This window comes from Camellia sinensis, chromosome 14 (genome assembly GCF_055761805.1).
Source record: "Camellia sinensis isolate YWXY chromosome 14, ASM5576180v1, whole genome shotgun sequence".
NCBI lineage: Eukaryota > Viridiplantae > Streptophyta > Magnoliopsida > Ericales > Theaceae > Camellia > Camellia sinensis.
In genome coordinates this window covers 36,071,168-36,086,233 of record NC_138974.1, presented here as the reverse complement: position 1 = coordinate 36,086,233, position 15,066 = coordinate 36,071,168, and the positions used below count along the sequence as shown (strand labels likewise).

The window sequence follows — 15,066 nt, the reverse complement described above, 5'->3', positions numbered from 1 at the left end:
AATTTTCCAACTAAATTCAAACGGTCAGAATTTATTTTCCAAAAATAAATAAATAAATAAATAAATTCAAATGTTTTTGGCCCAAAAAGATAGGTATTAGGTCGGACAAGCGCAATCCCAACCTCACACTACGCACCTGCGCCCAAGCCTAGCTCGCTCGCTCGGACGGCCGATGGTGCGTTGGTTTTTTTGGGTCTAATGGGTCTAGCCCATTTTGCCCATAACCTCCCCACTACAAAAAAAAATTGATTTTTTGCGACGGTAAAATGCCGTCGCAAATACCCAAAACGCCGTCTCAAAAGGTTTTTTGCGACAATAAGTGGCCTTTTGTGACGGCAAGTGGGGGGTCGCAACAGAGGGGGTTGCAAAAGGGCTTTAGCGACGGTATGACGTCGTCGCCTTTGGTTTGCGACAGCAAAGAAGCCTTTTTGTGACGGAAAAAAGCCGTCGCCATTAACGCGTGAAAATCTGAATTTTTTTGAGACGACATTGTTTTGCCGTCGCTAAAAGGGGTATTTGCGACGGCACAAGTACTGTCGCTAAAGGGTTATTTGAGACAGCACTTGGTGCCATCGCTAAAGTACTATTGGCGACGGCAAATTACACCGTCGCTAAAAGTCCTCATTTTCAACCAAATGCCCTATCTTTTGCGATAGCATTACTGCCGTCGCAAAAAAACCCCTATTTGAAACGGTGAGTGGGCTACCGTCTCAAAAAAAAAAAAAAAAACCTGTAATAAAATTATTAAAAATATGAAAATAACCTATATTAAATGAAAAATAACTAAAAAAAAATCAATAATTACATAATAATATAAAAAGTCCAGTACATAAATAAAAATTCATCCATAATTAAAATATTCTTCCATTCATAACAATACATCAGCAAAATTATCCCAATACATAATATTGCATAATATATACATAATGTTGTTCACAAATCTAAATAACGTAAATGAAAAACAAAAGTTTTCGTCATGCTTCTTCCGTGGGTTACAAAAACAAAAGTTAGTCATAATCTTTACACGCCTGCATTTCACAAGAAGCAAACTGCTACTTCGGAAATATCTGAAAATAACAAAATAAAAATAATTAATGACAATATAATTGTGTTAATATTTTAATTACAGAAAAATATAAAAAATTAACCCTATTGGTGTAGGCAAACACACACAAATGCATGCATGCGTGTGCGATACATGCACAGGCACATACCTGCTGACTGTTGCGAAGAAAATCTAGCGTGCCTACACCAGCAGCATTTGAACCCATGTTTGGCAGGCCCTGTTGTCAAAAAAATATAAGTCATCACCAAAAGAATTTACATCAAATTTTGACCTTCCCGAACCCCATAATGGTGGGAACCTTGTGCACTGGAGTGCCCTTTTTCCACCAAATAATTTACACCAAATTTGATTTAACAATGATTATGGACCAGCTACCTGGGGGAAAAGATCCAATGGATTTGCATTTGGTCCAGTTGAAGGAACAGGTGCTGGTTGTGCAGGCTGAGCCAGAGAATTTGTAGCCAGCCCACTCGCTGGGGCTGGGGATGGGGCGGGGGCCACTGGAGGCACTTTAGTTTGCTCAGGAATACCCTGATATAAATATACAAAGTGAAAAATAGTTACAATCTAAATGCAAAATCACTAACCTCGAATCTCTAATCTTATTGTCAAGGACGTCAAAGGAGTTCATAAGCAACAAGATAAAAATATCTTATCCGATAGACTTCTAATTCAGATGTGCAAATGTCAACTCAAATTCAGTAAACAAGTGAACCCTGATTTCAATAGTGTTCCATATACAAAAAATAAATAGCCTGACCTCATGTTCCCAATTTAGTATACGGTATATGAACCCTTGCAACTTTATGACATAATAATTCCCCAACCAATGGATGTGCAAACTGCACTTCCCATTTGAAAAATAAATTCACAAAAGAGATCAAATACAAGTAAAGACACTGACAAAATATAAATATTCAACAGCTCTCTCTGGGTTGTAAGTAGCACGAAGAGCTTGAACAACAGTATCCCTATCCCAAGTCCCTTCACCCATATCAAGAATTTGCTGGACCGCTCCATCAAGGTTACTTCCTGCAACCAAATTCGATGCTGCTTGACCATAGACATTAGACGCTGGTCTGGTTGAACACACATTATTGGATTAACAAAGGTAACCAGTATTGTCCAAATTAAATAAACAGACAAAAAAAATCATGCTCTTCAGTCTTCACAAGTTAACCAAAGAAGAAAAATACTCACATGGCAGTAACTGTAGAGGTAGGAGCAGCAGCAGGTGCAGGTGCAGGTGCAGGCGCAGGTGCAGGTACAGGTACAAGTACAATATATATATATATATATATATATATATATATATATATATATATATATATCATATTTTTTCAGCCATACTAAAACAAAAGATGCTAAGATAAAACAAATCCATAAAAGATAAGATATAACTAAGCACATGCATACATGAACCTAATCATGTATAAAAAAAAAAAAAAGTACCAGACATGCATGTCTAAAGAAAACAGAGAACTTAGTGTTTCATGATTGGAGAATAACAAATGACACGCAAAAATATGCAATAGGTTTTGAATTTTTGTCAACATGACAAAACTTGAACTTTTAAATCTGAAAAATAAACAATGTATCATTTTCTATCATAACATACTTATCAATAAGTTTTGTAGTGTTAAAAATGCGCTTGAAAAAATCTCGTGCGTTTAGTTTCTGATTCCCCTCACACATTGACTGATGCTCCCAATATCATTGCATAATGACCACAACCATTAAGCAAAGCCAATTCCATAATTTGAAACCTTGCTGACAACTGCTCCAAAGAAGGCAGCTAATGGTAGGGAAGAAGATCAAAATTAGCAATGATTGAAATAGATAGAAATTTTACTAGGTGCAGTTTGACTGAAGTTATCGTCCTGGGTAGAGCTGGATGGGGAACCAATATATTTATGACTGACCCCAAATAGTTTAGATAATGAATTATTTTAATCCATCTTGGTGCACAATTGTATAAATATTTGTTATGTAAGCCTGACTTGTAGCATAATACATAGTATTCCACTATATGTAGTGAATTTCTAGTTACTGATTTGTACATCTCAAACAAATTCAAAGATCATTACCTGGTGTGGTAACATAGTATCATCAATTGGAATACCACAAATTCCTATCAGAAATTAAACTGACAAAAATAACTACTCACCAGATAATCAGGTTCCTTGATGTGAGGGAATACACCACCACCTATACGAACCATCCACAGGAACTTATTGATATCATCACTCGGATAGCCAATAAGACCTGTAAAGTCAAACTTCAGAATATTGTTTTGTTTCCCCAAAGTAAGATAATCTTAGCAACATTAGAAAACCAACCTCCAAATACAACAAGAACATATTTCACATCCAAGGATTTGAAAATCTCCCAAGCTGCCTTTTCAGGAGACAACATCGCAGTACCAACAGTAGCAATATTGTGTTATTCCAAGTATTATTGTCAACAATGACAGTACGGTTAGCCATAGCAGTTGTTTGATAACCATAGTCCCACCAAGATGCAACCTGAAAGAAGTTAATACAAAGAAACAGTAAACATAAACATCTTCATTTACCTACCAAAAAAAAAAATTATATATATCTTCATTTTGTTAAGATACCAGAATTTAGTATCATAGTAAAACATATAAAACCTGCTGCATAAACTCAGCAAATTCAAATCAAATTTAACCCATTCTTTATACTATCAACTAAGGCAAGAGAACATGCTGAACTTATGCATTGGTTATAAAGTTTCTTGAAGACGATATTTGATTGCTTTTCTCCAAATGGGTGAATTCAATTGTCATCGCAGCCTACAAAGTATTATTTTATGTGAATCTCTAATTTTAACGCTTGTACTTTTCACTAACAACTTTATTGATAACAATGAAAAGACAAAATAGAAGAGTACCAAGAAATGAAAAAGGTCATAGAGCAACAGCACTTTCAAACGATGGTGTCACCATGAAATAATGAGAATAAATATTTAGTAAAACAACCATAGAATAACAAAGCGTATATGCTGTAAGGGATAAACTAGGGATAGAATGGACTTACTTTATCATCCACCTCAGTGTTGTGGCTCAACCATGCATAAGCCTCTTGAAAATCATTAAACACATGAAACCCACTCTGAGAATAAGATGTTATAACAATAGAATGGGCTGAATAAGCTTCTGCTACTGCCTAGACAGAATGAACCTACAAGGAGATATCTCAGTTACATTTAAAGATATCAGGGAAAGAATGCCAAAAAACAAGAAAAGACCGGATAAGAAAAATGATAATAATATCCTCCTATTTAAACACAATAGAAAATACAAGTGAACTAAAAAATTTCAAGTACCTATGGTGTACCAACAAGGTGTATAATGGGTAAGAATTGGTTCACTAAAAAATGGTAAGGTTAACACAAAAAATTGTGTTTGCACAACAATATGTTCCATTAGAGGGAAATAATAGAGAGAGAATAATATCATGGGCACTTCCCAATTTTGCTATTGATAAGGCAAAAAATAATATCACAATCCCAATTTTCACCCCCAAAGAGCAGTAAAATAAAACATAAATAAAAAAGAGAGTAAAAAATTGATTTATCATATTCTCAGATTAAGAAACCTTAGTCTATTAACTGATTTTGTAAAAATAAAAAATAAAAAATCACTTAGTTCGAATTACTTTAGATCATATGAGATGTTATTCAAGGAGATTAACGCCGAAGAGGAGATTGACATTGAAGAGCTGAGACGCCGAAGAGTGATTCACGCCACTATCTTCATTATGCCGGAGGCTGATTCACGCCGAAAGTGAGAGATTGAGGATCAATCGATTAAGAGAACACAAGATCTTGAAATCGATCGTGATTGCGTGACAGATTGAGATCAAAATCAAGAGACAAAAGATGAAAGAAGATTGAGATAGAGAGATTGAAATGAGAGAGAGAGAGAGAGAGAGAGAGAACATACTAACTGAGGTCGCGCGAGAGAGAGGGATTGTACTACGTCGTCGCCGCACCACCGCTAGCCGTCGTCGCCCATCGACAGAGAGATCATCGTCGGTGAACAATCGAAATCTTTGTGATTGGGAACTCGAAATCTCTGTGATCGTCGGTGAACACGAACTCGAAATCATCTCTGAGATTGGGAACTTGAAATCGTCTCAGAGATTGTGAGGGAGAATGTGTTAGGGATTTGGGGATGAAATTTTTGGGGTTTTGATCGACTGCCAATTTGGGCGAAAGGAGGGAGTTGAAAATCCATTACCTTTTGCGACGGTATAGATAAACGGTCGCAACTGATAAAATCCAACTATTAAAACGACGCCGTTTTAATAAGGTTTCTTTTGCGACAGTTAATTGCCGTCACAAATGCCCACTATTTGCGAAGGTAATTTCCACCCGTCTCAAAAGAATTTTTTTTTTTGCGACGGCACACAATGCGTCACAAATACTTCCTTTGTTTAAGGCACTTTTCCTTGTCTGCTTATTAGCGATGGGGCGATTACCGTCGTAGATACATTTATTTGAGACGGCTTTGAATGCCGTCGCAAAAGCCGACTTTTTGCGATGGTATACACGCTGTCGCAAAAAATTCTGTGTTTTAAAGTCACTTTTCTTGTAGTGCCCCCTTTACAAAACTTGGGTGTCCCTTGGGGCCTACTCCAAGTTCCAAACTCAAACCTTATAAACCCATTCAAAGTATGCTCAACAAATCAATGTGGGACAAGCCTTAAACAAACATTTAGGAAATTTAACCAAAAACACCATTTCCATGGAGCTCTTTTTGGCTTCAATTTCCCATTCACCCGATAATGGTTTTGAGCAACCAAATATACCACGTGCATCACAACGCGACATAGAATGCGTTATCACTTAGACTCGCCAACTTTGGCGTATGGGTCCCACCTAAAAAATAGACTAAAGTTAAGGAAAAATCATATTTTCCAAAACCATGTCTAACACTTTAATCCAATAAGTAGTCATTATTTTCATTCTATAATAGAACTATAATCACCTCCAATTTAGTCTCCTTCATATTAAAGATTAAGTCATTTGTTGCCTTCCACAATGTCTATAGAATTGCAAAGCACTCCCAAATGTTCCTTTCAACAATCAAGGCGACCAACTCTTCAACACCAGTGCACCACCATCAACCTTACCATTGCGATCCTTCCACTATTACATCAACTATTATTATCACCCCTAGACTGTAACCACTACTCCAACTCTAACCAAGCATCACACCTACTACTCCAACACAAGAAATGCTGATGCCATCCTTTCATAGTACTTCCAAGCTACGAAAATCATATTCTTTAGGCACGACTTTCAATAGCTTTACAATAGCACATATATCCTTACAAAATGTTGTATGTTTGAGTTTCTCATCCAATCATGCTTCATAAAATTGAGAATTTTGGTCCCACCACAATCTTTTTCTAAAAAACCCCAATTACAAAATATATGCACTTTTCCCCTTAATATAGTAGTAAAAAACACAACTCCTTTATCACAAAAAATATTTTTTAATTCCACCTAACCAAAAATTTGTTCTTAAAAATTTAAAATAAAATGTTCTTAAAAGTTTTACTTATCAAGAGAAAAAAAAAAGTTCCTAAAAATCAAAACACTAAAACTACGCATTTCCTAGTCTGAAGAAGAGCATCATTATCCTAATCAGCTAAAAAAGCTTCGACCTCACTTGATATTTCAATGATGCATTGTTTTCATTAAGTAGATGGCCATCCTGCCATTTCTTTGCAAACCCAATCTGTGACATTTTGGCCCTCCATTCTTATTGTAGTCCCTTCAACTTGAACATAATACTCCTTTCTCCTTATGAAGTAATACTGATAGTTGTACAAAAAAATTACATCTCCCATAATTTGTTTCATCATATCCCAGGATGAAGTTATTGAGAATCCATCTGTTAATTGTTCCAATTTTTGAAAGCAAGAACTAATTGAAACTCTCAGCTCTCAAATATCAACGTATAGACCATCTAAATATTAATAAATCCAAACTTTAAATATTAAATATAACTCTTATTTTACAATATCAGAGAAAAAAAACATTTTTGACTAACCTTTCAAAAAAAAGTTAATCTGCTAATCATTACATAAATAGATAAAGGCTGGAAAAAAACATTGCATTTCATAACAGACATTTCTTTTTGAAATCTTAACTAATCAAAACATCTGTAATAGTGGCGGACTACATTGAGATAGCATCAACACTGGTTTTTCAAAAGTGAAATGATAGGAATAATAAATTGACCAGTGGAAATGTGAATTATCAAATGTAACCCACATTAAAAAAGAACTAAACCAGTCTTGATAAAACACAAGAACCCAAAGAACCCAATTTGACGTCTCAAAAGGGGCGTGAAAACATATAAGAACCCAAAGAATCCAATTCAATATTTAATGTGAAAAGAGACTCTCGAAGTTAACATCTGTGTGAATGATCTTGAGACTCACACTACAAGATCCCAATTCAATATTTAATAGAGAAAAATATTGAACTCACTACAAGAATTTTCCCTTTTGGCAACTAAATTTTTTGGTCGCAAAATTAGTAGCCGAAGAGTAGTCGGGAAAGCTAATTGGCGACTAAAATTTTAGTCGCCAAATGTATTCATTTGCCTACTAAATATTTAGTCGCCAAAAGGTTGGACATGAAATTAAATTAGAGCCTTTTCGGCGACCAAACTTTTAGTCACCTAAAGTCTCACCTTTTTAGCTACTAAAATTTTAGTCGGCAAAGAGTTCTTTTTTGGCTACTAAAAATTTAGTCGCCGAAAGTCCCCATCTTTGGCTACTAAATGTTTAGTCAGCAAAGAGTTTCTCTTTTGGCTACTAAATATTTGGTCGCCTAAAGTTCTACATTTTTGGCTACTAAAATTTTAGTCGGCAAAAGTGTGTTTATAATTTAGTTTTTTGTTTTTAGCTACGAAATATTTTAGTCGCCAAATGTTTGATTTTCTTTTGGCTACTAAAGTTTTAGTCGCCAAATGTTTATTTTTTTTTGGCTACTAAACTTTTAGTCGCTAAATGTCTTTTTTTTTTGGCTACAAAACTTTTAGTCGCCAAATGTCTTTTTCCAATTTCTTTTTATCTACTAATTGTTTAGTCGCCAAAAACATGATATTATGTTTTGTCGCAAAATTATAATTTCTCCACAACCTGTCTATATACAATGCAACCTGTAATACGTATAAAAACAAAATGACACCTACTATCAGTCATTCCACAATCTGCATCCATATGCCAAAAATAAATGACATTAAATATCAAAGTCCATACAAATCAACTATTGTCCAAACTAAAATAATAATTCCATACAAAATATATCATACAAAAATCAAAACCCTTCGTATACAAAAAAAATACATTTACTACCAAGCGAAATTACCATTTGGCATGGTACAAATTACCATCGTAATCAGTACCACAACAAAATGTGATATATGTACCATGACAAAAGTTTTCTATGGACCATGACAAAAAGTCCTATATGTACGCCGACAAATGGTATATATGTACCACGACAGAAGGTGATCTATGTACCACGACAGTCATTATCTATTGATTGCCAAAAGTTTTCTGTATCAGTAATAATGAACTACACAAAAGTTGAGGATGACAAAAGTAGTTTATTAGTTCTACACAACAGTGAAAATTCTTCTCCATACACCAATATGGATTATCCACAAGTCCACGCAACAAAGCCATCTACAAAGAAAAACAAAAAATGAAACATTAGAATTGGTTACAAAATATCAATTTAGTGAGCCATTTGGAACATGTTCTAACATGCATTTAAGGTAGAACAATTGAGAAATGTCTTCTTAGAAACAAAAGAAAGTATATATATATATATATATATATATATATGTATCATGCAATATTTATTCCAACCAACTGCACAAACAATGTAATATGTAATTTCTTCGTCCTATAAATATATAAAGGCAATTATTAGAATATGTAAATGTTATTTTAATAAAGTTGTTGCTTTTTTAACTAAGTGTTGCAAGTTTTTCGACTAAGTGTAAGGCATATTCGGGGGCTGTTATGAATTTTCTCTCCCGGAAAGCCCTTTTTCAAGTAAGTTTAGGGCGTATTCGGCTCTAACTTCCAACCTATGGGTCCAAATTACCATTAGATCTCACAAGTCCTATTTGTCATGGCGAAGCTATTCGTGTGAGCCACACGGTCGTTCGGGGGTTGTTTTGAATTTTCGCCCCTGAAACGCCCTTTTTCGACTAAGTTTAGGGCGTTTTCAGCTCTAACTCCCAACCTACGGGTTTGAATTATGTTCCGTTAGTTCTCACAAGTCCTATTTGTCATGGCAAAACTATCCGTGCAAGCCACATGGTCGTTCGGGGGCTGTTTTGAATTTTCGCCCCCGAGACGCCCTTTTTCGACTAAGTTTAGGGCGTATTCGGCTCTAACTCCCAACCTACTGGTCCGAATTATGTTCCGTCAGTTCTCAAAAGTCCTATTTGTCATGGGAGAACTGTCCGTGTGAGCCACACGGTGGTTCGGGGGCTGTTATGATTTTTTGCACTCGGAAAGTCCTTTTTCAACTAAGTTTAGGGCGTATTCGCCTCTAACTCCCAACCTACTGGTCCGAATTACATTCCTTCAGTTCTCACAAGTCCTATTTGTCATGAAGAATCTATCCATGTGAGCCACACAGTCGTTCGGGGGCTGTTTTGAATTTTTGCCCTCGAAACACCTTTTTTCGACTAAGTTTAGGGCGTATTCGACTCTAACTCCCAACCTACGGGTCCGAATTACGTTCCGTCAATTTTCACAAGTCCTATTTGTCATGAAGAAGCTATCCGTGTGAGCCACGTGGTTGTTCGGAAGCTGTTTCACATTTTTGGCTCCTTAACGCCCTTTTTCGGTTAAGTTTAAGGTGTTTTTGGCTCTAACTCCCAACCTACACATGCTAATTACATTCCGTTTGTTGTCACAAGTCCTATTTGTCACAGGGAAGGTGGCCGTGATATTCGTACTATGGTTCGGGGGTTGATTCGCATTTTCGCCCCGTAACGCCATTTTTCAGTTAAGTTTAGGGCGTTTTTGGCTCTAACTCCCAACCTAAACGTGCTAATTACATTCCGTTTGCTATCACAGGTCCTATTTTCCACAGGGAACGTGGCCGTGACATTTGTATGTTGGTTCGGAAGCTGTTTCGCATTTTTTCCCCCTTAACGCCCTTTTTCGGTTAAGTTTAAGGTGTTTTTGGCTCTAACTCCCAACCAACACGTGCTAATACATTCCGTTTGTTCTCATAGGTCCTATTTGTCATGGGGAAGGTGGCCGTGACATCCGTATGGTGGATTGAGGGCTGATTCGCATTTTTGTCCCCTTAACGCCCGTTAAGTTTAATGCATTTTCGGCTCTAACTCCCAAACTACGTGTGCTAATTACATCCTGTCTGTTATTACATGTTTTATTTGTGACAGGGAAGGTGGCCGTGACATCTGTACAGTGGTTGGGGGGTTGTTTCGCATTTTCACCGTCTTAACGCCCTTTTTCGATTAAGTTTAAGGCACTTTCGGCTATAACTCCCAACTTACACATCCGTACGATGGTTGGGGGCTGTTTTGAATTTTAGCCCCTGGAACACCCTTTTTCAACTAAGTTTATGGCGTTTTCGGGTCTAACTCCCAACCTACGGGTCCGAATTACATTCCGCCAGTTGTCACAGGTCCTATTTGTCAAGGGAAAGCTGTCTGTAAGAGCCACACAGTGGTTCGGGAGCTGTTTTGAATTTTCACCCCCGGAACGCCCTTTTTCGACTAAGTTTAGAGCGTATTCGGCTCTAACTCCCAACCTATGGGTCCGAATTATATTCTATCAGTAGTAAAAAGTCCTATTTGTCATGGGGAAGTTGTCCGTGAAAGTCACGAGGTGGTTCGGGGGGCTGTTTTCAATTTTCGCCCCCGAAACGCCCCTTTTCGACTAAGTTTAAGGCATATTCGGCTCTAACTTCTAACCTACAGATCTGAATTACATTCCGTTAGTTGTCACAAGTTCTATTTGTTATGGGGAAGCTATCTGTGAGAGCCACACTGTGGTTCGGGGGTTGTTTTGAATTTTCACCCCCAGAACGCTCTTTTTCGACTAAGTTTAGCGTGTATTCGGCTCTAGCTCCCAACCTATGGGTCCGAATTACATTCCGTCAGTTCTCATAAGTCTTATTTGTCATAGCAAAGCTATCCATGTGAGCCACACGATCGTTCGGGGGCTGTTTTGAATTTTTGCCCCCGAAACGCCCTTTTTCGACTAAGTTTAGGGCGTATTCGGCTCTAACTCTTAACCTATGGGTCCGGATTGCATTCCGTCAGTTGTCACAAGTCCTATTTGTCATGGGGGAATTGTCTGTGTATGTCACACGGTGGTTCAGGGGCTGTTTTGAATTTTCGCCCTCGAAACGCCCTTTTTCGACTATAAGTTTAGGGTGCATTCTGCTCTAACTCCCAACCTACGGGTCCGGATTACATTCCGTCAGTTGTCACAAGTCCTATTTTTCATGGGGGAACTATCCGTGTGATCCACATGGTGGTTTAGGGGATGTTTTGAATTTTTTCCCTCGAAACGCCCTTTTTCGACTAAGTTTAAGGCGTATTCAGCTCTAACTCCCAACCTACGGGTCCGGATTACATTCCTTCAGTTGTCACAAGTCCTATTTGTCATGGCGAGGCTATTTGTGTGAGCCACACGGTCGTTCGGGGGTTGTTTTGAATTTTCGCCCCTGAAACGCCCTTTTTCGGTTAAGTTTAAGGCGTTTTCAGCTCTAACTCCCAACCTACACGTGCTAATTACATTCCATTTATTGTCACAGGTTCTATTTGTTGTGAGGAAGCTGGTTGTGACATCCGTACGGTGGTTTGGGGGCCGTTTTTCATTTTCGCCCCCTTAACGACTTTTTCGATTAAGTTTAAAGCGTTTTTGGCTCTAACTCCCAACCTACACATGCTAATTACATTCTATCTATTGTCATAGGTCCTATTTGTCGTGAGGAAGCTGGTGGTGACATCTGTACAGTGGTTTGGGGGCTATTTTGCATTTTCGCCCCCTTAATGTCCTTTTTCGGTTAAGTTAAAGGCATTTTCGGTTCTAATTCCCAACCTATATGTGCTAATTACATTTTGTCTGTTGTTACAGGTCCTATTTGTCATGGGGAAGCTAGTTGTGATATCCGTACGGTGGTTCGCGGGCTGTTTTGCATTTTTGCCTCCTTAACGCCCTTGTTTGAATAAATTTTAACAAAGAAAGCTACATAGGTTTGTCTCTAGGTATCCAATTCCTTTAATTTAACCTGATATCCAAGTACATTACAAAATATTCCTATTTCTTAACAAATTTCATTTATTTTCTACAATAGAATGGTGTGCACAATATGCCATAAAGCATTTTATTCCTATTTTCTGTATAGTTTTACGATTAACTCGAATTGGTAAGTATGTTTGTAGGTGAATGTCTAAGTACACATATTGTCTACATATCTCATACTCATATCCTTATCCAAGTATAATGTCTGACAATGATACTCTATACATTTAGAAAAGGATAAATTACACGAACCTCTCCTAAAGTTTACAAAAAATACAGGCATTAATTTTGGTACATTTACCGAAATTAATACAAATAGTGCAAAGATACATGATACTCCTACCCTCATCATCTCATAAAATCCACTATGCAGGTAATTTTAGTGTGTAGTACGTAAGTTGGAACTTCATTCATCATGACTAATGCTATACAGTTGCATTTCATGGAATGATAACAAGCATGTTTAGTGATAAATGAACTTAAAATATGCATGTTTAGTGATCAAACAAAAAGAGTTGATACAAAATGATTTTTTTCCTACAAACTAATAAAAGATATATTCTAATCATCTTTGTATACTAGTATGTATAATTTCAAGAATTATTAACGAGTCAACAAAGGCCACACACAGTTACTAGACCAAAACCTAAATAAATGGTTACCACATAACAGACCAGCAGAAGAACACCATTACTATCGTCACATGTTAGAAGTAGACAAGACTTACTCGATGCTTCAAAACTTTTCTGCCAATCAAAGGCAGTACAAGTGAAGCAGATGACTGAAAGCTAGCCTTAACCTGTCCAAGTAACCTTTCCAAGTCTGGACACTTACGAAGATATTGAGCAATGAGTAACATAAATTCTGAATGTGCCATTAGCTCCTCAACAACATTTAGCCTACAGTTGATTTGCTCTACATCTTTCAGAGGATGACAGATCCAGTTCTTTAAAAGCCGCCTACTAGATTATGTCAAACAGTTATGAAGATAAGTGTAAAGTGTACCTGAAACTCGAATAAAAGAAACTTATAAGAGTATAACTACGAAAACAAAACTATTAACTATAAGGCATGGCCTCTGAAACTAAGTATCATAATTGAAGGTGAGTTTATGAACATTTGCCTGATGGACCACTATCAGCATTATTACCAAAAATCTCAAGATTAACCAGTGTCTGCCCATCCATTCTGAGGCAACCCTTAGACTTGGTATGGTTGAATATCTCCGTTATGCAAAACATCATCTAACTGCCCAAAAGTGAAAAGTGTCAGTCGTTGAAAGTACCACATATATTAATATTATCAATCAAAAAATATGTGACAAGAAAAAGCTTACCATCAACTTGGATAGATGACTAATAAGTCCACCAAGAGCACATAATCCAAGATCATGTTGCATAACACCATCAAAATTATGATCCCATGTATTACTAGACCCTTTGAAGTATCCTTTTAAGTGAATTAGATCCACTTAGCTGAACAAAAAGGACATGAATATAGGTTCAATATAGCTCAAGAGAACAATCAAATGAGAGAGATTGATATGAATAAAGCAAACAAGTCAAACCAATTCGAACCTAATTTCACTCCCAGACATCTATTTGATACTAAACAAAACAACAAAGCATAAAGAGAGAGAGGGTCCTATATTTCACAACATAATGTCACAGATTCATGGATCTGAAATAGGAATTAATGGAAAGCAAATGACACAATTCATAAGTACAGAACCGCAATACAGAGCTTGAAGCTAGGGATCGAATCATAGAAAAACAAAATGAATGCCAAAGTTTTACATTTTGGTTTAAAGTTCTTATCTATCTGGATTTCCCACATTCGTTTTAGTTTTCTCACCATCTTGAATGAAACTGGACAATACATTCTGTACAAGTTCATTACTATTACTAAATAGTCTAGAATTAGAACACCCCAGTCATGTCCCAAATTCTTGCTCAATCCAGCTTGAATTGGGATTTTTGTGTAAAAATCAACACAAACCGAGGTTTTCTGTGTAAAAATCAACACTAAAGGCACTACAACATGCCAAGGAAAAGATCAAGACAAATAGGAAAACAAGTCAAGGCTGTGAGAAAAGCATAGGATACTTACCTGCTGAACAATATGAACATATAAGGATGAATTTGGCTACATAGAAGATATAGGATACTTACCTGCTGAACAATATCAACACTTTGGCTTGCTCTGTCCATAATGAACATAGAGAGAAAGAGAAGTGTCATGTTGGTTAATTTGGCTACTTAGAAGATATATTTACTATTTAATAATGCTTTTAATGTGACAAATAGAAATACATTGTTTAGTCTTTAGTTCATAAAGAAACATAATGGCATTGTCTTTCCAGCTTCTTGTCTCTTCATGTCCAGAGCATGTTATTTTATTGCTATATATGTAAACCAATCCACTGTGATGGTACTCTGTCTCTGTGATCTGCCTTTTCTAAATCTAACATCTTATTTTTCATGTTTCTTTTAAAAAATGTAAGAAATGACTGTGTTATATATTTATGTTCCTTGAATAGAAACAAGAAAGGGAAAATGTTTTTTTTACTTGGATGTAATTAATTGTGATGGAAACAAAGATACAGAGCAAATGGATTAAACCTTTGATTCATTAACAAATTTTGGATAC

The 15,066-nt window shown here is 36.6% G+C and overlaps 1 protein-coding gene and 1 pseudogene across 1 annotated transcript; both read right to left on the bottom strand.

Moving 5' to 3' along the window:
• Window positions 1-826: 826 nt before the first annotated feature.
• Window positions 827-2,496, bottom strand: LOC145806907 (ubiquitin receptor RAD23c-like). The gene is made up of 4 exons (XM_082904757.1): window positions 2,483-2,496; window positions 1,971-2,145; window positions 1,442-1,597; window positions 827-1,283 (listed from the first exon to the last, which is right to left on the bottom strand). The coding sequence occupies exons 1-4, from the start codon at window positions 2,494-2,496 to the stop codon at window positions 1,092-1,094; spliced, it is 537 nt and encodes a 178-aa protein (XP_082760883.1). The 3' UTR covers window positions 827-1,091.
• Window positions 2,497-2,753: 257 nt separating this feature from the next.
• LOC145806906 (dolichyl-diphosphooligosaccharide--protein glycosyltransferase subunit STT3A-like) lies at window positions 2,754-14,657 on the bottom strand (annotated as a pseudogene).
• Between the last annotated feature and the right edge of the window lie 409 nt (window positions 14,658-15,066).

Excerpts from the sequence above, each read along its gene's own strand:
- LOC145806907 (XM_082904757.1), bottom strand. Across the intron at positions 1,598-1,970 it reads CTGTTGAATATTTATATTTT|GGTATTCCTGAGCAAACTAA; the intron begins GTCAGTGTCTTT and ends TATTTATATCAG. Across the intron at positions 1,284-1,441 it reads CATTGGATCTTTTCCCCCAG|GGCCTGCCAAACATGGGTTC; the intron begins GTAGCTGGTCCA and ends TTTTGACAACAG.